Raw genomic sequence first — 25,832 nt, 5'->3', positions numbered from 1 at the left:
GTTCAATCATCATCATCATCAGCAGCAGCAGTACCAACTTCGGAACTTTCATCACCATCATCTTCCCACAAAATGTTGTCATCGCTGCTATCCATACCTTTAGAAATGCTACATTTCCTGAAGCTCTTCCGTATGAGGTCTCCAGGGATAAGATTCCATGCCATCAAAATCCACAAACACAGCAGCTGAACTTCTGGGCGCTAAATGCGACCAGTTGACGTCAGTATGTGATTATCAGCTGCCATCCATTCTGTATAGAGTTGTTTCAATAGACAGTTCGTGCAGACATCTAGCGGCTGTAGTATAGACGTCATCCCACCCGGAATGACTGCTAGGTCGGTTTTCCCATCATTGATATGTTTCTTCACAGCGTCTGTGGTGTGGCTGCAGTAACTGTCGAGAACAAGCAAGCTCTTTTGTCCCAATAATGCACCAGGCCGACGTTGCCAGACACACTTTACCCAGTCTTTCACAAGTGAACTGTCCACCCAGCCGGAGTTCTGAGATCTGACAATAATACCAGCGGGTAGATTATTAGAAAGCGCCTTTCGCTTGAGAACAATATACGGTGGCAATTTGGTTCCGTCGGTGAGAATACACAACATTACTGTACACTGTTGTTTTTCATTACCACCTGTTCTAATTATAACAATTTTCACACTCTTAACATTCACAGTCCTGTCCACTGGTATTTCGAAGTAGACTGGCATCTGATCTGCATTGCCAATTTGGGAAAGCAAATATGTATTTTCCTTCCGTAACCGAATTATGTTATAGATATTGATTCCCATAGGAAATCCTAGCTCACGGGGGCGAAACGCTGGCAACCAGGAATGAGTTAGCTGGAAAATTTATAATGTCCAATAACGGACCATTTATATTGGTATTACCGAATTATGTGACGCTAAAACGACAACTTCTCATCGTAGGCACCAGGAAGACGCTGTGAAATTGAGGTACGCCTTTGTACGCTCAACCCATTTCTTTTATAAAAATTACAAACCCACCCTTGGCTTGCCTTAAACCCTTCCATTGAAAGTTCCTTTGTGATCTCTAATGCCTTTAGCTGACACGTTTCAGATGACACACCATATCCCAATTTCCGCCTTTCTGGAAACTGTACATGCAGTCCACGAAAAACTCTACGTTCACCACTACATGTTAATAACACATTTTTCTTCTTTCTCCAGTCGCAAATATGTGACTTGTCAATATCGTATTTCCTACCGGCGTCTCGATTTCCAATAATTTCGGCCTCCCGAACTACTTTCAGTTTCTCACTTGCAGTAAAAGATCGCAAACACTGTGTGGAATTCATGTTGATACTCTGAGAACATGCATGAGACTGATGCCAAGCGCGGAAGTAGCGTATACTGAGAGCGGAGAGAGCATTGTTGCTAAGCTGCGTTGGTGGTGATGCCAGATTTACGCGCACTCGGAAAGGTAAATTTCCCAGAATTTTAAATAAGGCATGCACCCAATTTTGGAAGCAATATTTTCGGAAAAAAACAGTGCAGGTGGTATTCGAGATTATATGGTATATCAAAAGGCTGTCTCTGATCATTACACTTAGTGTTTTCTTTTAGGTCTTGAGAATTTGGCATCACATTTCTTACAAACTACATACAATTTGTAGACGAGTTCCATAGTACCACCTACTTCAATGATCAAAGAGTTTTGTCTACAGTTATTACAATTAATATTTAACTGTCCGGATCCTTGAATGAACAGTAGAAGAATGTGATTGAGACTTTTCTTACACTGGTGGAGCCTATAAGAATGTTTATTGCCGGGCTGAGTGGCTCAGTCCGGTGGTATTTGAAGGTGCTCAAATACGACAGCCCCGTGTCGGTAGATTTACTGGCACGTTAAAGAACTCCTGCAGGACTAAATTCCGGCACCTCGGCGTCTCCGAAGACCTTAAAAAGTAGTTAGTGGGACGTAAAGCAAATACAGTAACATTATTATTATTAAGAATGTTTATTTCTGGTTCAGAAAAATCTTCAGGCTTGATATGCACTTGCGAAGCCTTAGTGTTGAGATTATTCACATACGTCACTTGATCTATGAGGTACCCAGAGCCTTCACAACAATTCGTTATCCAGTGAAACTGGTAACTGAGTCCCTGCAGCTTGGTGGCACAGCTTTCTTGAGAGCAAGATGGTTTAAGGAGATTGTTCTTATGGGAAATCCAGCATTCAAAAGAACCTACACCAAATCTTGCTTGATTGTAGTGCCTTGTTAACATTTCTCACTCCTGTCAGTACATAGTTCATGTAAAAATCTTCCTTCAATATCCACGACACAGATGGGTTTCTTTCTTTCTTTCTTTCTTTCTTTCTTTCTTTCTTTCTTTCTTCTTCTTCTTCTTCTTCTTCTTATGATAGCTGTAGCAGACATGTCAGTTATGTCAGCGTTTTCTGCTGGGATTTGGTCGCAACAACACGTGTTGAAAGCATTTGTAATCCGGGCGTACTAGTATGTTCCTGTACATCTTCTCTACATCGGCCATGAAGACAACTAGATGAGTCCTAAACCTTGGGACTGTGTAGTATAAATCTTGTTGAAGTGTAGATCCTATTAGCAAAAAATCATTCAGAGAACAACCACTAATAGTTTTACTTAAGCAATCAAAGACTACTCTTCGTGGTGGTGTTTGACTCCCTAAATGCATCATGGTGAGGAATGTAATAAAATATGGTTCGCATATCTCCATTTAGAACCTCCCTTCTTTCCTTCATGTGATTTAGCCTTTCGTACTCTGTCATGAATTCCGTATATGCTTCAGCAATAAGATAAAAGCGATTGAGTGCAACCTGGAAGGACTTTCCAAGGTTACTTTGGATCCTGCTTAAAATCAAGACTAACAACAAATCGTCCATCTGCATCACGTGATGTATTTTTCTCTAATTGCCTCTCACAAATGTCATGCTCAGATCTCTCAATCTTCCAGTTCCGAGAATCTTATTAACTGGTGTGTTTCCTGTAGAACTGGCCTGTCATATCGCCTGGATCTACGATCATTCTTCATAATTTCATAGAACACTTCTGTCCCTAAAAAGTGTCGACATTTCCTGGGATATGAAGTTCAGGATCAGCCGGCTGATTGCCCTCAGGCAGATTCCATTCTGATAAGTGAATTTCCCATGCAAGGAATTAGTTATTTTACTTAATACCAAACTATATCAGCATCAAAGTCGGAAATCCTAGACTTAATTTACAACGTCACACAGTACTTCGATGTTGGCTAATTCTGCTTATTGGTTCAATTGGAATGAGATTTCTTGATCTTCTTAAATTCAACCTCTGAACTAATCATTTGGTAATATAATCGGATTGCCTGCATGTACTTTTGTCATTTCCATCCAGGCCATTCTTTTTTTTTTTTAACTATTAGAGTATAAAATGGTGCACCTTATTACAGAAATGTACCCTTTAGTCACCTTGGGCCAAAATTGTAGACATAACATTGTGTTGAAATTGTGGTGACACATTGGTCTCACGCGGCCACTGACACTACCTTCCAGCTGTATAGGCCGCGTGAGACCAATGTGTCACCACGTATCCTAGCACAGTTCTTGCCTTCCTGACACACTGGTATACGTCTGTCTTATTAGTTCATGAACTACTAAAGAATAAAACTTTTATCTTTCGAACACTGAAATCTAATCGGAAGTATAATCCAACCAATGTTACTAAAAGGAAGTTTCAAGATGAAAGACAAGAACCCGGGAAAGTAACACTGATGTGGTTGTTCAGAAATGGCACGATAAAAGAGACTTCTTAATTTTGACAACTAAACACACTGGTGAGATGGTCACTATTCAGAGGAGGGATGGTGAAGAGCAAAAACCACGGAGTGTTATAGAGTATAACAAATACAAACCGTACATTGATTCATCAGATCATAAAAAGAGCTATAGTACTTCCCTGAGACGGAGTAAAATGGCACAAAAAATAACTATACAGATATTGATCGGCACAAGTATAGTAAATGCATCTATATTTCCAATCAACTTAGGAATGAGTGTATATCTGTTACCCAGTTCAAAGAGGACATTGTCGAACAGTTAACAGGTACCGGTATCAAAAATTTTCACATTCCCTCGCAAGTACCAAAGAAACAGGTATCACCCCACCGACTGGAGGATGTAGGCCGACAGGGAAGACAGAGATGCAGTAATTGTTATGAAGAGATCCATCAGGAATCAAGAAGGCCATATGCCATGAGGAAGACTACAGTCTAAGTTCAAATGACCAACCTGTGAACATTTCTTCTGTTTGGACTGTTTCTTCAAAGTGCACAGATTTGTAGTGTGATAGTGATTGTAAAACACAGTTTGAATCATATTTCTTCAGAAAGTCTCATTTGTTATACTTTAAATTCATATGCAAAAAGTGTACCAATTTTGTGATGTGATTGCGAATGAAACAAAGTTACAAATATTTTTTCTAGAAAGTTCATGTAATTCTTTTTGTCCTATGTTTTCAATTTGTCTATAGGCCTAGACCTTGATATGACACAATGAACAATGAGTACACTATACAGTACAATAATTTGTTATTTGTACACATGACACGATCAGAAAACAATAAATAATGTCATAATATTTATTTATTCTGGGTGATATATTACAGTGACGTACAGGCTACGTAGTGCCACATCGGACTCGCAAATGGACAGGCCAAGAATAGATTCATGACGTACTGGCCACCTATTTTCATTTAAAATACGTTTACATGTCAAATGTGATGACAGTATGGCACCACGGGGCCTGAGACTTTGAGAGTGCGTGTGAGTCCACAGCGGACTCACGCGGCCCGAATGGCATTAAGCTCTGTGAGTCAACGTTGGTCTCACGTGGCACTCAAGGTGTTAATAAGGTTTAGTCTCCCGAGTTATCCATTGATTCTTAGTTGAGATTTCCTTTCTTCCTAACGTTTCTTCAGCAGCCCTACTGACCTCATTCTTCATGACTGTCCATTCTTCCTATATTGTTTCTTTCAGCCTTTTCATTTAGTCCTTGACCGAATGAGTTGGCCGTGCGGTTAGGGGCGTGCAGCTGTGAGCTTGCATTCGGGAGATAGTGTATTCAAACACCACTCCCCTGAAAATGGTTTTCCATTTTCTCAACAGACAAAATGCTGGGGTTGTACCTTATTTAAGGCCAAGGCTGCTTCCTTCCAACTCTAAGCCCTTTCCTATCCCATCTTCGCCATAAGACTTATCTACACCAAGCGTGTGACCATGCGGTCTGGGACACGTAGCTGTCAGCTTGAATTCTGGAGATAGTGGGTTCAAATCCCACAGTTGGCAGCCCAGAAGATGGTTTTCCATGATTTTCCATTTTCACACCTGGCATTAGCTTGAGTCTTACCTTAATTAGGGCCACGGCCGCTTCCTTCCTACTCCTTCCTTCCCTATTGTATCATTGCCATAAGACCTATCTGTGTTGGTGCAACATAAAACAAATTCTTAAAATAAAGACTGGGCGAGTTGGCCGTGCGGTTAGGGGCGGCAGTTGTGAGCTTGCATGCGGGATATAGTGAGTTCGAACCCCTCTGTCGGCAGCCCTGAAGATGGTTTTCCGTGGTTTCCCATTTTGACACCAGATAAATGCTGGGGCTGTACCTTAAGGCCATAGCCGCTTCCTTCCCACTCCTAACCCTTTCCTGTCCCATCGTCGCCATAACACCTATCTCTGTCGGTGCAACGTAAAACAAAATTATAAAATAAAAAATAACAAAAATAAAAAGGGGACATTCAGTTAATTTTTTGTTAACATAAATGTATTTGGGTTTGATTTAAGTGCTCCAATGTGGGTGTAAACTATGTAAATAATAATAAATAATAAAAGGGAACTATTTTGCCTCCGGAGTAGTTTACCCGGGAGGAAGCCATCATCTGTGTCGGTGCGACGAAAAAGCAAGTTGCAAGTGATAAATATCATTATTGATCCGTATTGAAGATACTATATGTAGGATGCTAAAATGTTTATTATGTCACCTATTCAATACATTAGAAATTTTAAACATTTAGGAATTTATTATTATTTCCATATGAGACATGTCTCACCCTTCTTTGATGGCATCATCAGTCATAGTACTACCTCAAGGCATAAATCAGGTACCTGATTTGTAATTAAATTGTAAGTACTAAGATAAAATATTGTCATATTACAGTGAGAAAGTTGAGAGAAAAGCAATGTTCAGTGATGATATAGATAACATATATTAGCCGTAAACTTAGTCACGATGTTCTTCATGTTTTCATTTATGGCAGAATATCCGTTTAAAGTCTCGTCAACATTCTTACGCAGGTATTTTTTACATAGCATTCATAGTTATCAAGAAGTTAACAAAACTCAAAAGTGAAAGATTCTAACCCCATAACATGTTCCCTGAAAATGCAATTATCAACAAATAACTGCCGTCATTGTTGCCATTCACAATGCACCGTGTACTCAATGACCTTTCGTTTCGACTACACTGAATTTATCCCTAAGCATTACGACACCCAAATAAGTTTCCTGCCACGCCAGCCAAATTCACCGTTGCTTATGGAGCCATATTCACAAACAGACTTCAACCAGACAGCTTCCAGTATGACTATCGCCTAATAAAACCTCCTTTGGCAATCTTGAAAAAACGGAATATTTTTCCTAGCTTTCCAATAATTATGAACTGAGGTCAGACCACACTGTATATTACTGTGTAGTTGCCTTGTTAATGCTGCAATCGTCTAACAACGGCAGAAATAATGTGACGCACACTGGTGCCAGACATTTCAGACATTTTGTATGCTTTCTCCCCAAACTGTTCAATAGAATAATGTAAATATTACTGTGAAGTTGCCCTGTAAAACTCTGATCGTCAACCAACGGCAGTAATTATTGTTATGAACATTGGTGCCAGACACTTTATACCCTTTCTCCCCAAACTGCTTCCATGTAAATATATATATAAACTTTATAATTTCCTAAGATTTTCTAATAGAGTAGCGTCAGTTATTCTTTGGACCACCACTGCTAGACACTGCTAAAATACCCTGTGGTTTTACGCATTGGTGCCGATCACTGTGTCTATAAATAAGTTAATATAACCCCTTTAAACTCCATTTATTCATGAACATTGTTTTCTCACTGAACACTGTTCCTTAATGAAATTTTGGTAACAGTTACCAGCATTTCTGATAGTATAACATCAATATTTCATATGGACCACTGCTGTTGGACACTGTCAAATACCCTGTGGTCTTACCTATTAGTACAAGTCACTAACTTTCCCTTAACCCCTTAACTGGGTACTAAATTCTCCACATGCGTAACCTGCCGTGGGTACTTTTTCCCCACTTTGTGATATTTAAATATTTCCTTCATAAATAAATGTGTACACAATTAGTTTAATCTAATACAATAGTAATTATTATTCTTCAATAATGTGTTACTAACATTATGTACATTATTTACATTGTTATGAATCCAAATGTGTTACTAACATCATATACATTGTTCTGAATCAGGATGATCATAGGTTTTGTAGATTGTTATCTGTGTGATATAGGCGGAAACAGGGTGTTACACACAAAGCCTTTTCACAGTCAGGACACCAGTATGATATTTCCTCCGCTTCTAAAACTGTCGAAATACCCGCACAATCAAGCCGATCTACTTTAAGTTTGGAAGCCATGCTTCGCGACGTAAATGGCTGTGCGTGAACTTTGTGCAAGGCGGCAAAACAAATGCATTTCACAAAGCTGTGACAGCTCTAAAAAACAATACACAGCGTGATCTCGTGGAAAACATATCAACTAATGCGATAGATTCCATTGCCTTCACCGTCAAGATACATACGCGATAAATTTTACGATCGACTAATTCCGTCATACCCACTGTAGAAACCCAGCATGAAAACGTCTAAAGACGTCATACCCACTTAAGGGGTTAAACTGCCCCATGTTAATGTTAAGTCTTCTTTTGTAAGACATACCATAACAATTTGACGCTGTTATGCTTCATTGTTATTTTACAGCCAACGGCTGATATATGTTATCCATATCATCACTGAACCTTGTTTTTCTCTTGACTTTTCCACTGTAATATGACAATTTTGTATCTTAGTATTTACAATTTTATTACAAATCAGGTACCTGATTTATGCTTTGAGGTAATACTATGACTGATGATGCCCTCAAAGAAGGGCAAAACATGTCTCATATGGAAATAATAATATATTCCTAAATGTTTGAAATTTCTAATGTATTGAATAGGTGACATATTCAACTTTTTAGAAAAGCAAGTTGTAAAAAAAAAAAAATACAGTATATCGTCGTTGCTGGGACAAAACCTCCTATGTGATAATATTTTTTGAGATATACTGACCCGCAGCACATACATTATGAAGAGCGAGAATGCTTTGACAATTTACACACTATTTTGCACCTTAGATGATAGAACCTTACCGGCCAAAGTCCTAAGCTAAAATATTTCACATAAGAGGTTTTGTCCCGGCAGCGACGATATGTTTCTTGTGCAACATGTTCCTGGAAACAATTCCTCACACTCTTTCTTTCAACTAGTCTAGATCCGCATGCATTCATTCATTCATTCATTCATTCATTCATTCCTTTCTTCAATTTCTTCCACTTCAGATGGCATTTCATGACCAACAAGTTGTGGTCGGAGTCCACATCTGCTCTTGGGAAAATTGTGCAATTCACATCTGGTTTCTGATCATAATGAAGGCTATTTGATACATCCAGTGTCCACTGGTCTCCTGCACGAATACAGCCATCATTTGTGGTGTCTGAACCAAGTATATGCGAGGACTAAATTATGATCGATGCAGAATTCAACCGGCCAATTTCCTCTTTCATACCTTTGTCCAATTCAAATTCTCGTACTGCATTACCTTCTCTTCCTTGCCTACCACTGTCTTCCAGTCTCCCATCGCGATTAGATTCTAGTCACCTTTTACATATTGTATTAAATCTTCTCTCTTCATATATTCTTTCGATTTCACCATCATCGCTGAACTAGTGCCATATAGACCTGCACTATTGTGGTGGGAGTTTGTCTTGAAAACAACAATCCTTTCACTGTGCTGGTCGTAGTAACTTATTGGCTGCCCTATTTTCTTCTTACTAAATTAACTCTTGCATTTACCCTGTTTGATTTTGTGTTTATTATTCTGTAGTTGCCTGACCAAAACTCCTGCTCTTCCTGCCAACATACTTCACTTATACCAATTACATCTAACTTGAGTCTTCTTATAAAATTGTACAAAAACTATTTTAATCCTCTTAGTGAATACTATATATTTTACATCAAATTAAGATGAAATTTCACACACAGACATATTTCGACCCTGCATTGGGTCATCCTCTGTAAGACATTTATGATGAATTAAAAAAATAGGAAACACACAAAATGAAATGTTAGTTAACATTTTTTTTTTTAAAGCATGAAGAAAGTTAAAAACTGTGGAACAATCTTGAGCTGGAAGTCTTTCTGTTTCAATGTTATTGTTGGCTTTGGTGTGGTTCAACTGGTATCTGTATACTGTTGGCTTAGTGTTGCATTCCAAGCATTATTGAAGTTGAACCACCTGATTTTTAGTCTGTAAAATGGATAATACAAATCGCATTAAGGTTGAAAAATTGTCACTAATAGGAACATGTAGATTAAGGGGACTCAAGTGAGTTTTGAAAAGCTGAAACTACTAGACGGATCATATTGAAATTTTAACCACAGGTAGGTATAATATTATAGGTTAGGATCCACCTTTCAATACTCCGTAATAAGATGGTAAAAAGTAGTTACAACCTGTTTAATGGGACCGGTTTCAACACATTTTAAGTGTCATCATCAGCCAATTTGCGAAGATCTTAAAACAACTAGCACATTGAATACAGGCAAAAAATTAACATTGTATCATAACGTAGCAATTCAGTAAATGTTCAAAACACAATAATCACAGTATGCCTATAGTTAGGGCACATTCTGAATTTTTATCTTGATTGCTCAAATAGATTTTGAAATTATAATAAATTTATTATCAAAAATATTCGGTCATAAAAAATGTTCCTTGCGATGGAGTTTTCACTCATTTCCATCCATGCTTGGTAAACATCACTTAAATACATGCATATTTAGAAATTGCTTTTGAATTTGATGTGCCTTTAATATGAGAATCAGGAGAGAGAAACAAAATGATAACATTTATGTTTTGCTCAAAAATCAGAAATTATTTTTATTTGAAAGCACAAATAACGCAGTTATTTTTCACTGACATAAAAATCCAGAGCTAACTATAATTTTAATGCATATTTAAATATCCAAACCAACTTTGAACTAAATAACTTTAAAACTGCAATACAGGGAGCTTTTTTTATCATAATACCTGTAACAAAAATCACTTCATGAGAAAAGAGCAAATAAAGTTGGGTGGTTAGTTACTTACATCAGAACTGCCGTGCACCATATGTACAGCCCTCAGATCTCTTCATCCTTTCTTCTAAGGACATATTTTGCAGTTTTCTCTCCTGGGGTGCCCCTTTTTCTGTCCTGATGAAGACGGCTGTGATCACGTTACTCACTGATCTCCAGTGAAGAACTTGTCATGGGTTCTTGCCTAATGTCATGCATCACTTCTAATGTTTCCACAAAACCCATGTTAAATTCATTGGCTGCTTTTGTAACTACTAATTCCAGCTTCTTCTTTGAAACTAAGACCTCTTTATGGCAGCTATGCAGTATAATGCTATGGAGACTTTCATAAGCATTTAGAGTTTGTTCTCTTTTGCACCTCTCCAGCAAGGCATCTGAGGCCAATCTCTGGTAAGTAGGCAGTATTCATCCAACAAGTTCAAGTGACAACTTAGTTTTCACAAACCTAATAGCGCGAAGTATCAAACCAGGAATAATAAGACACACTCCAAACAATATTACCCTTGTCACAGATCAATGTACACCAATAAATATTTCACAAACAAACCACATGGAGCAAATGTCAACAAAGATTGGTAGCAAGTAACTATAGTATTCGAATAAGCAACTCATATATATACTAGTTTCTTCTATTTACTTCATTACTGACAACGAAGATGGCGAGTTAGCCGTGCGCGTAGAGGCGCGCGGCTGTGAGCTTGCATCCGGGAGATAGTAGGTTCGAATCCCACTATCGGCAGCCTTGAAGATGGTTTTCCGTGGTTTCCCATTTTCACACCAGGCAAATGCTGGGGCTGTACCTTAATTAAGGCCACGGCCGCTTCCTTCCAACTCCTAGGCCTTTCCTATCCCATCGTCGCCATAAGACCTATCTGTGTCGGTGCGACGTAAAGCCCATAGCAAAAAGACAACGAAGATATATTGGACGGCATGAAGAAAATTAAAACCTGAAATCTAAAGGAAATTATTTCGTTATTTTATGCCAGAACTTACTTCATTCCTGTAACTATCGTGGAAAGCATGAGAATTTTCCGTTCCTAGATGTCAAAAGACACTTACATGACCATTTCCGCAAGTGGATTTTGTTGTAACTTGTTAGAAATGACATGGAAAACAAAATCCGAAGTGTTTCAGTACATGAGACAGGTAGGCGTGCCGTGCTTGGGTATATAATAATGACGCGCAACCATCTTTAAATCACCGCCAGGGCTCTATAAAAGTGGCGCTATGAGAAAAATTTCAACATTCCTTATTTCAGAAAGGGTTTGGGCTCTAATTTTTAGCAAAATCCAAAATTCGGTATTTTTGCCGTATTTTCATGAAAGCTCGCTCATAAGTCCCCTTAAGATGAAAATGAAAACCTACAACCTGTTTTCCAGTCATTGACCGGGTCAGGGATGGAATGAATGAAACATATATAGGCTGTTATTACAATGGGGTCGCCACTCCCAAGGTGATTTATTAATGAGTGATAAATGCTATGAAATGATAATGGAGAGTGTTGCTGGAATGAAAGATGACAGGGAAAACCGGAGTACCCGGAGAAAAACCTGTCCCGCCTCCGCTTTGTCCAGCACAAATCTCACATGGAGTCACCTGGATTTGAACCACGGTATCCAGCGGTGATAGGCCGACGTGCTGCCGTCTGAGCCACAGAGGCTCCCCCTTAAGATGTGAAGGACAAAAATGAACTTATGTTATGTGGCCCACTTCTATCACTCATGTTCTCTGACTACGGTCTTTATGCATACTGTCTATATTGGTATTATAAATTTACTCATTTGGAACAAATATTTCAGGTTCGCTATGGGAATCAATACCTTTATCATCTCATCTTATTTTGAAAATGAGACAAAGTCTCTCATAGTGCATTGGCACTGCTAGTGGCTCCAAGTAGCCTACACAGTGGCCTCCACGGTATACACTAACCATACGTCTTGGTGGGTGTGTTATTTACCAACTGACGAGCCCAACTTAGCACACTAGGGCAAAACACTGGCAATCAGGAATGAGTTCAAAAAGCTGGAAAATTTATTATGTCCAATAACGGCCCAATGATATTGGTGTTATAAATTTACTCATTCGGAACAAATATTTCAGGTTCCCTTTGGGAATCAACGTCTTTATCACCATATATTGAATATTCGGTATTGAATAGGTGGAATTAATAAATTTTAATATTTATTTGACTTCATTGTACATTTTAATACGGACCAAAACATGAGAATTATAACGTAATCCCAAGAACTATTCTTGATTGTCATCCAGCTCTGTTGACAGGTTCAGTAGTCTATAACTGTTAGGTTCTTCAGGCTGTCAAAACGAATTTGTGATTAAATAATGGAAAAAACATAATTTTCTTGCATAATTAACACACTTTTTTAACAAAAAATACAGGGGTAAATTTCAGATGCATAAATTATTCAAGGAATTTAGATATTTTAAAAAAATTTACAATTCAATTACATTTGAAACGGTATATCAAATATAACATAAACACAATTGGTTCAACTCATTTGAAGATCATCATTTGGCGTAAAATTTTGGCGTGAGATTTTTTCAAATAGGGTACAAACATCAGGTAAGTTAGATACGTGGGTTTGAAGCACCAACACCGGAAAATATTCCTCCCATTACGAGCTGCCAATATGACCTGAAGTGAAATAAACATGAACGGATAGAAGTACAATTCATGTAATATCTTAATGACTTATTGGGGGGGAAAAAAAGAAAACAGTCCAACACGAGTAGGGCCAAGCATTGAAGGAGGGACCCTGCTAGCTAGATTTCTCCAAACTGTTCGTATCCAATCTTGTATGCATGATGTGCCCATCCACTCTTTTCCTTGGATATGAATGTGGATCCCTTGTGGAAATTTTACTTTAAGCATTGTTTTTCATTTTTTTAAACGTAAGTTGCAAGCTTTTTGCAATCACCTGTTACAGCAAGCATTGCAGTTCGTTGTTTTTTGCTTCCGGTAGTGCGTACGATATCGCTCAATGCCCCTTTCTTATAGATTGTTCGACCAAGACCAACTTATGGAAACTGCAGTTCTATTTGGGAGATCAAATATTCCTTCACTTTATGCTTCTCAATCACAAAGCGATGAAAAGCAATTGCTTTTTGATTGAAATCATTTGGCATAAACTTATTGTTTGAAGAGAAAGTCCATTTCTCTTCATAAAATTACATTCAGCTATGGCTAAACGTCAAATGCGAGACACTGATTCCATATGCAGCGGCTTTTTCTCGTTCTTTAAAATACAGCATTTCGTGAGAAATGGCATATCCAGCGTTGCATAACGAAATCTTACATTTAAGCAGATTCTCTCTACTTTCGGAAACTTGCCTCCTTTTGGAACGTAAAATGCTTTGCGAGACCTGTTGGTCGCTTCAAGTGCACTTCTCTGTTACCGCGGTAGCGCACGTTGCATTCGGACACTGTATACTTGTGGCCTGCTGCCCTGTTCTCGTATGTTTTGGCGTAACTCATCACCGCGAGTTTTTATGATGCAGAATTACTCGAATAGTTGCTCACTGCGGACTAACAAACCATTTTAGATCACAGAAAAGGCTTGTCCCATACCTGAAACACTTGTAAGATATGTTTGTGCCAGACTGGAATACAGCGTCACCAGTCACTTCTGAGTTGATTCTTTCACTAATCTAGTGCAGTGGTATTTCCTACCAGCTGATAACAGTACATTGCCCAATATTTAGAATGCCCAGTTTTTCAATAGGAAGACTGCTATATACTGGAGTAGTTGACGTCTTTATTTTGAAACGCATCCAGAGCTGTGTGATGGATGTTCAAAGAAGTGGATGCGTCAAATACGTAAACATTTCTTTTTCTCCACTTTGGACCCAAAAATATTGGGATGCATAAATTATGGAAGGGTGTTAATATGCGAGGAAATATGGTATAACATCAAATCTGAAAGAAGAAAAAAAGGAACAACTTAAGTAGAATAAGAGGTATAATCTGAGTTGGGGTTTTTCAGTTATTTTCTAAATTTTATTTAATCATAAATTAGTTTTGACAGACTGAAGAACCTAACTGTTATAGATTAACTGTTGAAACTGAAAAGAAATTGATTTCACTTAAAAAAAGAAAGTACAGGAGCATAAGAATTATATGACTGTTCAATTAGACGGTTAGTCCTTGGTGATACAGTGGTTCCTTTTGCTCTTATGTTGCTAGCCCCTGAATGAAAAACACACATTCCATTCTCAGTTCACCGTATTGTTTTTGCATTTGTAGCACTCATAAATTCTCTAAACTCCATCTTATCCTGTCAGTAATGACAGATCATTGTGATGACAGTACTCGGTGCACTGATGCACGCGCTGCTCATCCCACTTTAATCTCCCCGCTGCACACATACAAGTACAGTTGTATTTTCAGTAAGTAATAACAGTATCATCAAACACTTTGTTTATGTGGACAAGTTTCAGAATGCTCTTCTTGCAGCTATCACAGTTGCTGCACTGAGAGATTTTTCAGTTGTATTTGAAGGCAGTGATATGTCGACCACAAAAGAAATTAAATCAAATTTTAGTCAGGCCAATAGATGCATTACTTCATTTGTCTTTGTCTTTTTTTCTTGCACAGGCTATGTTTTTTTAATCTTTCTTCAAAAGATCTAGAGACTTTTCATTGATGGATGTATTAAAACGATACCTTTTTTTGTTGTTTACTTTCAGCTGTGTGCGAAAAGTGTGGTGCAATTGGAGTGAAGCACGCTTTTTATACCAAAGAGAGGAGGTTCTGTAGCCTTGCCTGTGCTCGGGAGTACAGTGAACTTGAGCGACAAGGACAACCCATTCCTAAACCCTTGCCTGTTTTAAATGTGAGTTCCTTTATCATTTTTACTAAACTTTGTAATTAGGCATCATATTCGAAGAATAGCAGGTTGTCTCATAACTTTATTTGTGCATCTTTGTTAGCTGCTTATAAAGCCTACAAACACTGCTGCCTGCAGCACAGGTATGACACAGCTGTTGCTAAACAGTTTCAAATACGGAATATGGGCATTGCAAAAACACAACATTCAAGAGAATGGACATTTTCAAACAATAAAACAATACATTATTGTAAACAAACTTTGTTTCACATAGTATACCCTATTGTTATCAACAGTACTGTATTTACTCTCATATTAGACCCCCTTTTCCCCTACTTTTATAGCCAAAAAAGTAAAAGGGGAGGGGGGAAATATGCGTTAACCTCAAATTTTGTGCATTGAACACATGACTTCTAGGCTATAAAGAGCTATAAATTGTACATGTAAACATTCTACACTGTTCTTTAACAAACTTATGAATGTATTTAAGTTATACTGGCTACTTTCGTTGGAAAGCAGTACTTATAATCTCTAATACCACCTGCACATCTTTCCCCAAAATATTGATTCTAAATCTAGGATGCGGGTCGTATTCAAGCTATTCATTCTCGTAAATATTTAGTACGTTTACATGGAGTATTGAAATGATTTGAATACGGTTACCGTACTCAATGTACCACATGTAAACGGGCATTCAAGTCTTATTGTGTTTTAGTTGCGTTCTAGAAAAGATTATTTTTTCTCAATACGGTTACAGTGGCATGTAATGTGAAATGCAAGGTAATGAAATACGGTAAATCAAAGAATGTGGGTAAATATGAAAGCCGCTGCTGTGGATGCTCGATTGTCATTTGTTTCACAAGTGTTGCTGGCATGCTGGGTGCGCGAATAGCTGATTTCGCGGGATATCATACTTTGCGGGAGTCGAGACTGTTGGTTACAGAATTCTGCCTCGCTCACATTCGAGTTCCGTATCTGTCCCATGAAAGTGCTGTCTCAATAGTAACGTGATAGTAAGTGATGGGTTCTAAATGGCTTCTGCGGTAATTTACTGTGCGCGAGAAACTTATAGTTGTAAGCGAAGCGGAAATATACGGAAATCGTGCCGTTGGAAAATATTGATGAATTGTGCATTCGTGATTGGCGGAAGAAGAAGAAGAAGAAGAAGGAAAAACTTTAAAAAGTAACGGTGATCGCAGAGCATTCCGCAGGCGGAGTGCAGTGTTTCCGGAAATTGAAGAACGATTTCACAAATTAGTGATAGAAAAGCGTGAGTTAAGATATGGTGTTTCTAGTGAAATGTGTCAATTCAAAGCACTGGAGATCTCAAAAGAACTCAAACCACAGGGTGTTACTGCAAGTCGTGAATGGATCCGAAACTTTCATTGGAGAAAGAGATTGTGCATTCGGAGACGTATGTCTATTTCACAACGTCTCCCTGGGGCATATGAAGAAAAGTTAACGGACTTTCATCGTCACATTATCCATTTGAGGAACCAAAATTCTTATTTGCTGTCGCAAATTGGGAATGCCGACCAGACACCTGTCTATTTTGAAATGTCATTGGAAAATACAGTGAATACGAAGGATTCTGAAAGTGTAACCATCAGAACAGCTGGTAACGAAAAGCAGCGATGCACAGTAATGTGCGTATTAGCGGATGGAACAAAACTCCCTCTATGTGTGGTTCTGAAAAGGAAAAAGCTGCCGCAAGGAAACTTGCCGTCCGGTGTTATTGTTAGAACACATGAGTCCGGCTGGATGGACAGTCTGTTAGTTGAGGACTGGGTGAAGTGCGTTTGGTTTGGCAACGTCGCCTGGGAGCTTTGTTACAAAAACAGAACATGCTTGTGTTGCACAGTTACCGAGGACATACAACTGACTCCGTAAAAGATATGATGAGGAATGGAAAACCCGATCTTGCGATAAATCACGGAGGACTCACCTCTATTCTACAGTTGTTGGATGTGTGCGTGAACCGGCCTTTCAAAACTGCAATGAAACAGTTGTACACCGAATGGATGTCTGATGGTGATCACGTGTTCACACCAACTAGATGAGTGAAGAGGCCTGAAATGGGACTGATATGCAGCTGGATCAAGACCGCATGGGCGTGCATTCCCAACGATCTAGTGTCCAAAAGCTTTAAGAAATGTGGAATTTCAAATTCAGTGGATGGTAGTGAGGATGACTATTTGAGGAAAGATGCCAGCAACGAAAGTTCATATGGTGAAACTTCAGATGACGACAGTGAATTGTGAATGATCTGAGTATTGGACCGATTTTACTTACGATTCTTGTGATGATTTTATTAATTGTTAGCTGTTTGAATTTATATATGTGGTATATTTGAAGAAGATTAATAGGTGTGTAAGTTTTTTTTCTTTTTTTTTCCTTAATTTTGCCGTCTCAAATTTAGGGTGCAGGTCTTATTCGGTGGTGAATGGTATTCAGGATTGTACGGTATTTCTAAATGAAAAAAGTCAATAAATGGTGAACACGACTTTTAGGCCTACATTCAAAGTAAATATAATCAGTGTTGGTTACTCATATCACGTCATTCGTTTCATCTCATTAATTCCTCTGATGAGGTTGACGTCAGGGAGGGCATCCAGTTGTAGAAACTTACTACGAAGATTCGTCTTACTTCATACTCAACCCCGTAGAGAAAAGGAATAAGGGTATCGTATGATCATATTATGCAAAATTACATACATACATACATACATTATCATTATAGACTGTTATGCCTTTCAGCATTCAGTCCGCAAGCCTCTGAGAATTTAATAAACGTCGCCACAATCCTCGATTTGCAACTAGTGTTGTGGCCTCATTTAGTTCTCTACCTCTTATCTTTAAATCGTTAGAAACAGAGTCTAACCATCGTCGTCTTGGTCTCCCTCTACTTCTCTTACCCTCCATAGCAGAGTCCATTATTCTCCTACGTAACCTATCCTCCTCCATTCGCCTCACATGACCCCACCACCGAAGCCGGTTTATGCGTACAGCTTCATCCATCGAGTTCATTCCTAAATTAGCCTTTATCTCCTCATTCAGAGTACCCTCCTGCCATTGGTCCCACCTGTTGGTACCAACAATCATTCTTGCTACTTTCATGTCTGTTACTTCTAACTTATGAATAAGATATCCTGAGTCCACCCAGCTTTCGCTCCTGTAAAGCACAGTTGGTCTGAAAACAGACCGATGTAAAGATAGTTTCGTCTGGGAGCCGACTTCCTTCTTACAGAATACTACTGATCGCAACTGCGAGCTCACTGCATTAGCTTTACTACACCTTGATTCAATCTCAGGTACTATATTACCATCCTGGGAGAACACACAACCTAAATACTTGAAATTATCGACCTGTTCTAGCTTTGTATCACCAATCCGACATTCAATTCTGTTGAATTTCTTACCTACTGACATCAGTTTAGTCTTCGAGAGGCTAATTTTCATACCATACTCATTGCACCTATTTTCAAGTTCGAAGATATTAGACTGCAGGCTTTCGGCACAGTCTGCCATTAAAACCAAGTCGTCAGCATAGGCCAAACTGCTTACTACATTTCCACCTAACTGAATCACTCCCTGCCATTTTATACCTTTCAGCAGATGATCTATGTAAACTATGAACAGCAAAGGTGAAAGATTACAGCCTTGTCTAACTCCTGTAAGTACCCTGAACCAAGAACTCATTCTACCATCAATTCTCACTGAAGCCCAATTGTCAACATAAATGCCTTTGATTGATTTTAATAAATTACCTGATGCATACTGAAAATCTGATCCTGACAGCCTCTCTGTGGTCTGAGACCACACTGGTTTTCATCCAACTTCCTCTCAACGACTGATCGCACCCTCCCTTCCAAGATGGCAGTGAATAATTTGCCTGGTATACTAATCAATGAGATACCTCGATAATTGTTGCAATCCTTCCTGTTCCCTTGTTTATAGATAGGTGCAATTACTGCTTTTGTCCAATCTGAAGGTACCTTACCAACACTCCACGCTAATTTTACTACTCTATGAAGCCATTTCATCCCTGCCTTCCCACTATACTTCACCATTTCAGGTCTAATTTCATCGATTCCTGCTGCCTTATGACAGTGGAGTTTATTTACTATCCTTTCCACTTCCTCAAGCATAATTTCACCAACATCATTTTCCTCCTCCCCATGAGCTTGGCTGTTTGCAACACCACCAAGGTGATTTCCTTTCACATTGAGAAGATGTTCAAAATATTTCCTCCACCTTTCCAGTTTTTACCTGGGATCTATTATGAGTTCACCTGAATTACTCAAAACACTGTTCATTTCCTTTTTCCCTCCCTTCCTAAGATTCTTTATTACTGTCCAGAAAGGTTTCCCTGCTGCTTGACCTAGCCTTTCCAGGTTATTACCAAAATCTTCCCATGACTTCTTTTTGGATTCAACAACTATTTGTTTCGCTCTGTTTCTTTCATGAACGTACAAATCCCTGTCTGCCTCGGCCCTTGTTTGGAGCCATTTCTGATAAGCCTTCTTTTTACGTTTACAGGCTGCTCTCACTTCATCATTCCACCAAGATGTTCGCCTTTTCCCATCTTTACACACAGTTGTTCCTAGGCATTCCCTTGCTGTTTCTTCTACAGCATCGCTGTATGCCTCCCATTCACTTTCTATATCCTGAACCTGCTTACTGTCTACTGTTCGAAACTTCTCACTAATCATATCCATGTACTTCTGTCTAATTTCCTCGTCCTGGAGATTTTCTACCCTTATTCGTTTGCAGACAGATTTCACTTTCTCTACCCTAGGCCTAGAGATACTTAGTTCACTACAGATCAGATAGTGGTCTGTATCATCGAAAAATCCACGAAAAACTCGTACATTCCTAACAGATTTCCTGAATTGAAAGTCTGTTAAGATATAGTCTATTATGGATCTGGTACCCCTAGTCTCCCATGTGTAGCGGTGAATAGCCTTATGCTCGAAGAATGTATTCATAACAGCTAAACCCATACTAGCACAGAAGTCCAGCAAACGCTTCCCATTCCCTTTCGTATCCTTCAGTTCTATTCCCAACTCTCGCATTGAAATCGCCCGTTAGCACTATTCTATCCTTGCTGTTGACCCTGACCACGATGTTACTCAATGCTTCATAAAACTTGTCAACTTCATCCTCATCTGCACCCTCACATGGTGAATACACGGACACAATTCTTGTCCTAATTCCTCCCACTGACAAATCTACCCACATCATTCGCTCGTTTGCGTGCCTAACAGAAACTATGTTGTACGCAATGGTATTCCTGATAAAGAGCCCTACCCCAGACTCTGCCCTTCCCTTTCTAACACCCATCAAGTACACTTTATAATCTCCTATCTCTTCCTCATTATCTCCCCTTACCCGAATATCACTTACTCCTAGCACATCCAGATGCATCCTCTTTGCTGACTCAGCCAGTTCTACCTTCTTTCTTCCATAAGCCCCATTAATATTGATAGCTCCCCATCGAATTCCATTTCGTTCGCGAAGTTGTTTCCAAGGAGTCCCTCGCCTGTCGAATGGGAGTGGGACTCCATTACTCCCATAGGTCCGAGGCTTGCTTAAAGTGTTCTGAGCTCGGTAAAATTCATGAAGGAGGATGCTGTGCTACTTGCACATAGTCCAAGTGAGGATCTCTCCTCTAACGGGTTATGGACCACCGGTGAATTGTATAGTCCTAGCCGCCTGAGCACAAGGAGGGCCACGACTCAGAATATGTCCGAGATGCCCACTCCCATTCCATAGCAACTGGTATCCCGACTCTCAGGACCACTTACTAGGCCACTCAGCCGTTGCCCATGGTTCACGAACTAGGACGTGACTACAGTAACCCACAAACATGAACCAATAGACATAACATACAAAATATTTTCAATAATCATCCTTAATAGGATAAGTTTACAACTTGAGAAAGAACTAGGAGAATATCAAGGAGGTTTCAGACCCTGGAGGAGCTGTCCTGATCAGATCATGAGTCTTAAGTTGATAATAGACTATAACAGGAGAAGAAATAGAGATATGTTGATAACATTTGTAGATTTCAACAAAGCTTATGATGGATCCATAGAGAATCTTTGTTCAAAATTTTAAGACACCTTGGACTACACCCCAAATTAATAAACATGATAAAATTGAGTCTCACTAACACCAAATCAAAACTGAAGTTTAGGGGTGAAACATCAGAGACATTTGAAATTAAAACTGGACTACGGCAGGGAGATGGGCTCTCACCACTATTATTTAATTGTGCTCTAGAAAAGGTAATGAGGGAATGGTTTAGGAAATGTCCCCCCCAAAATAAAGATTGGTCGAAAAATTAAAACAAATTGCCTGGTTTTCGCTGACAATTTAGCATTACTAGCAGTGGATATAAAAGAAGCAAAAACCCAGATATCAGAACTTCAAAACATTGCAAATAAAATTGGCCTCAAAATATCATTTGAAAAAACAGAAATTATGCCCCAAAAACCAACACAATTAAAGGAAGTTACCATAACTGATAATAAAATCAAAATTGTAACTCAATTTAAATATCTTGGAGAAATAATAACACATAACCTAAATGAAAAAATCACAATCCAAACAAGAACAAATAGATTAGCTAAAGCACGGGATATCTACAGAAAGAAATGTCTATCAATAAATGCAAAAAAAAAACACTACAACACAGTTATAAAACTGGAAGCTACATATGCAGCAGAGACACTTTTTCACCTGAATAAACAATCAAAGACTGACAGGCTTCAGAAAATTGAAAGGAGGATTGGAAGAACCTGCATCAACTAAAAATACCAGAAGGATGAACAGTGGCGGTTAATACCTAACAAAGTCGTGTACAGAGAGCTAGAACCCATTACAGATACTATGTGTAAGAGGAGACTGGGATTCTTTGCATATATCGTGAGGATGCAGGATTCAAGACTTCTGAAACAACTAGTACAACACAATCTCGTCTCAAAAAATACCACAACAGGATGTAAATGGATCAGAGAAGTAATAGAAGATCTGAAGGAATAGGCCTTACAACAGAAGACACCACAAATAAGATGAAATTGAATACAAAACTCAAGAATACCTCCGCTTTACCCTTACACAAAACAAACCAACAACACGCATATTTTCAACTGAGGAAAGGGCACGAAGATCGGAGCGTCTAAAGAAGTACTGGGAAGACCACAAAGCCCGAACAATCCCTTCAAAGAGACCTGAACGACGGACTGACTAAAGTGATCCTATGTGGTCATAAAAGAAGAAGAAGAAGATAAAATTATAAATGTCTGTACACTTCAACAATGTCTGCCTTGTCTTAGCTTTTTAAATCTCGAATTCTGTGTACAGAAGTTGTAAACAAGTTCAGACTTCTGCGAGACTTGATAAGAAAAAGAAATTGAGACTTGAAAATATTGGAATTATTATTTCGTGAGCAATATTAAAATTCTAACAACGTAAAATACAAGATGGAACTGAAAACACAAAATCCAAGATATACAAAATGATGCACATACGAGTATGTATACATAATACGTGTGAAAGTGGTGAAGAGGAGCAAGGTGTAAACAGGCCAGCGTATATTGGAAAATATATTGTTTCTTACCAATCAAATGCCTGGTTGATCTGTTGCAGCTTATGTGATAATTGTTTTTATCTGTCATGTCAATACCACCCATTCCCTTATTGTAGACCATAATCGTGAGAGGTTTCACAGTTTTTTTCCCACTTCTACTCCTAACTGGCAGGTCCTCAGGTATACGAGTCAACAGCAAGAAAACTGTCTTACGACCTTTCTTTTCTTTGAAACCCACTGTCAAAACAGAATTTTTCCTGTAATACATTGTTTCAGATGGTTTGTACCTAGAATTTATCAGATTATACGGCAGTCCTTTAGAATTACTTCTAACAGTTCCAGTCAACAATGTCCTTTTGATACAGAGCCTCTGCCAAGGGAATTTTTTAATGGAAATTGTCGGTAATCAAGTGATATCCCTTCCCACATACATTGCTTTTGTCTACAAATTCCTTGACCACATGATGAGCAAGTCCTTCCGGGTCCCTTCTTTCAAAAAGAGCTTTCCCACTGTAAAGTTCCATATGCATTATGAAAGCACAACGACTTTCACAAAATTGGAACTTCTTCAAACCAAATGGCGCTTATTTGGCATATACTGTATATAAGCACGATTCTTGATCCCTATCATTGATTCATCTACAACATATAAGTTGTTCTGGAACATAATGATGTTTGAACTTCGTGTTCATGTGATCCATAAAAGGTCTAACTTTGTACCAAGGGTCAGATCCAGCTTGGCCACGTGGAATGGGCTCATTCAAATTTACATGAAGGAATCTGCTTATAAAATAGAGTGGTAAACCAAGCAAATAAGGAAGAATATATTAAAGAAAAGGACCTAAAAATTTTTATAAAAGAAGAAATTGGTGGGGTAAACGATAAGATAGCGGACTTAGAAGAGGAAGTGGGAAGTTTGAGAGAGAGAAAGTGGGTGCATTGGAAGAGGATTTGGCAGAAATGAAGAAAGGAGCAAGGCTGGCTATGCAGGAGTCAACAGGGAAGAATATTTTTGTGTATGAAGTACCAGAGGATAAAAAAGAATCGAAAGTGGAGTTGGTGCTGAAAGTGGTAAATATAATTGCAAATGAGATGAAAATGAACTTCTCTGAAGTGGACATTGATGACTTGTACAGAGTAGGAAGGAACAATGGGAATAGGCCGGTGAAAATGAGATTGATTTCAACCCTGATGGCAAACATATTATTAAGAAATGCAGTGAATCTGAAAGGCTCAAACATATATTTGAAGGCAGAGATAGACAAGGGTGAGAGGAAGCAGATTGAAATTTTAAAATGGCATATGTGGAAGACGAGAGCACAGGGCCTGCAAGCGAAGATAGTATGGAAGTGTTTGGTTACAGCAGACAGGAAATGGTCACGAACTTGGACCCCGGAGAAACTGCTGAAGCTGGAAATAGGCAGGGAAGAAGGGAGTTGCAGTGACTGAGCACAAGACGTCATCAGCGGAGATAATGGAGACAGAAGAGACTGCAATGTCAGCAGTCAGCTGTTGGTGAATGCAGACACCTTGGTTAGTCAGAGCAGCACAGGTGTAAATGAAACTAGCAAAGAGACACTAGCGGACCAGAGTGAGGAGAGAACAGGTGGTGAAGGGGAGGGAAGAGACATAATTAGGCAGGAAAGTGATCCAGGCTCGCCGATGAAGGGGAATACAGATAGGAGTGTGGAGAGAAGACAGGCGTTGAATAAGGAAAGATTGATAAGTCTGAAAGATTTATTTGGGGGGGGGGGGGTAGAAAGGGTTCCGATTCAGAGAAGGGGAAGGAGGGAAGTGACAAGAAAGACAAGGAAGTTGAGAGGGCTGAGGAGGGCTCACAAATGAAAATTACAAGAAGCAAGGCAGGCAGTGGAGAAACACGTAAGCATTGAGGGGGGAGGGGAGGAGAAAATAAATAACTATATATGTCGATAGGGGTGCTGAATATTGTGGAGTTAATGGGGAAGTTGGGGAACAGAGAAATTGTGGAATTAGTAAAGATTTTTGAGATAATTGCCCTAGTGGAGTCTTGGTTAGGGCAAGGTGTAGGAATTGAATGGGATAGATATAGAGTAGTAAATGTGATAAGAAAATAAATAGAGAAGATGGGGAGGAACCCAGGGGGAATACTAATTTTAATAAGAAACGAGGTAGCTGGGAGAGTGGAGAGAATCCAGAGTAAGTTCGACGGGCTAGTATGGTTTAGAATAAAAATGGGAAGAGGGGATCATGAGGCAATTTGTCTGGCCCTCCTATACAATCATCCAAAAGACTCGGTATATGCAAATAAATATTTTTTTTAAGGAATTGATTGAGGAAATAAACATGATTAAAGGCTTGTCAGAAGAAGATGGGATGATTTTAATGGGTGATTGGAATGTAAGAGTTAGCAATAGAGTACCAGATTATGGGAGAAATGATACGGAAGTTAGGGGGTGTCAAAGGAGGAGTGAAGATTAAGGTTTAAATAGTTGTGGAGAAAGGCTGCTGGAGTTATGTGCACTAGAAGATTTATATATTTTAAACGGGTGGATGAAGGGAGATTGTAATGGGGAATTGACATACATTACAGCAAATGGGGGGAACATAGTGGATATAGGAATAAGTTCAGAGATAGCTTTAAGGAGAGTGATAAGTTTTGAAGTGTTAGGGTGTGGGGTAAAAGAACACATGCCAATAAAGAAAAAATTGAGAAGTGAGGTAGAGGAAGAGAAGGTAGATATAAGAAAAGGAAGTGGGGGGTATAAGGCTGAGGGGTGGGAAGTATGTTTGGAATGATACAAGAGAGAAACTGAGATTGGAGCTTAGGGAGAGGGGAGAAATATTAAGGGTGGGAATTAAAAGGGCTTTGGAAGGAAATTACATAGATGGGGTGTTAGAGTTAATAGAACTCCCAGTACAGAGTGTGGGGAGGAAAGTGAAGAGAAGAGAAGGTGGAAAAAAGAA

The 25,832-nt window shown here is 39.0% G+C and overlaps 1 protein-coding gene across 3 annotated transcripts in view; it reads left to right on the top strand.

Moving 5' to 3' along the window:
- LOC136881030 (polycomb protein Sfmbt) overlaps positions 1-25,832 on the top strand; it is a 381,497-nt gene that overhangs the window by 105,842 nt on the left and 249,823 nt on the right. For all 3 annotated transcript variants that reach the window (XM_067153628.2, XM_067153622.2, XM_067153627.2), the window contains exon 4: positions 15,153-15,298. In XM_067153628.2, coding sequence (XP_067009729.2) covers positions 15,153-15,298 — 146 coding nt within the window. The remainder of the gene's footprint in view (positions 1-15,152; positions 15,299-25,832) is intronic.

This window comes from Anabrus simplex, chromosome 9 (genome assembly GCF_040414725.1).
Source record: "Anabrus simplex isolate iqAnaSimp1 chromosome 9, ASM4041472v1, whole genome shotgun sequence".
NCBI classification, from domain to species: Eukaryota; Metazoa; Arthropoda; class Insecta; order Orthoptera; family Tettigoniidae; genus Anabrus; species Anabrus simplex.
The sequence above is the reverse complement of the archived record's forward strand: the minus strand, read 5'-3'. Positions and strand labels throughout refer to the sequence as shown.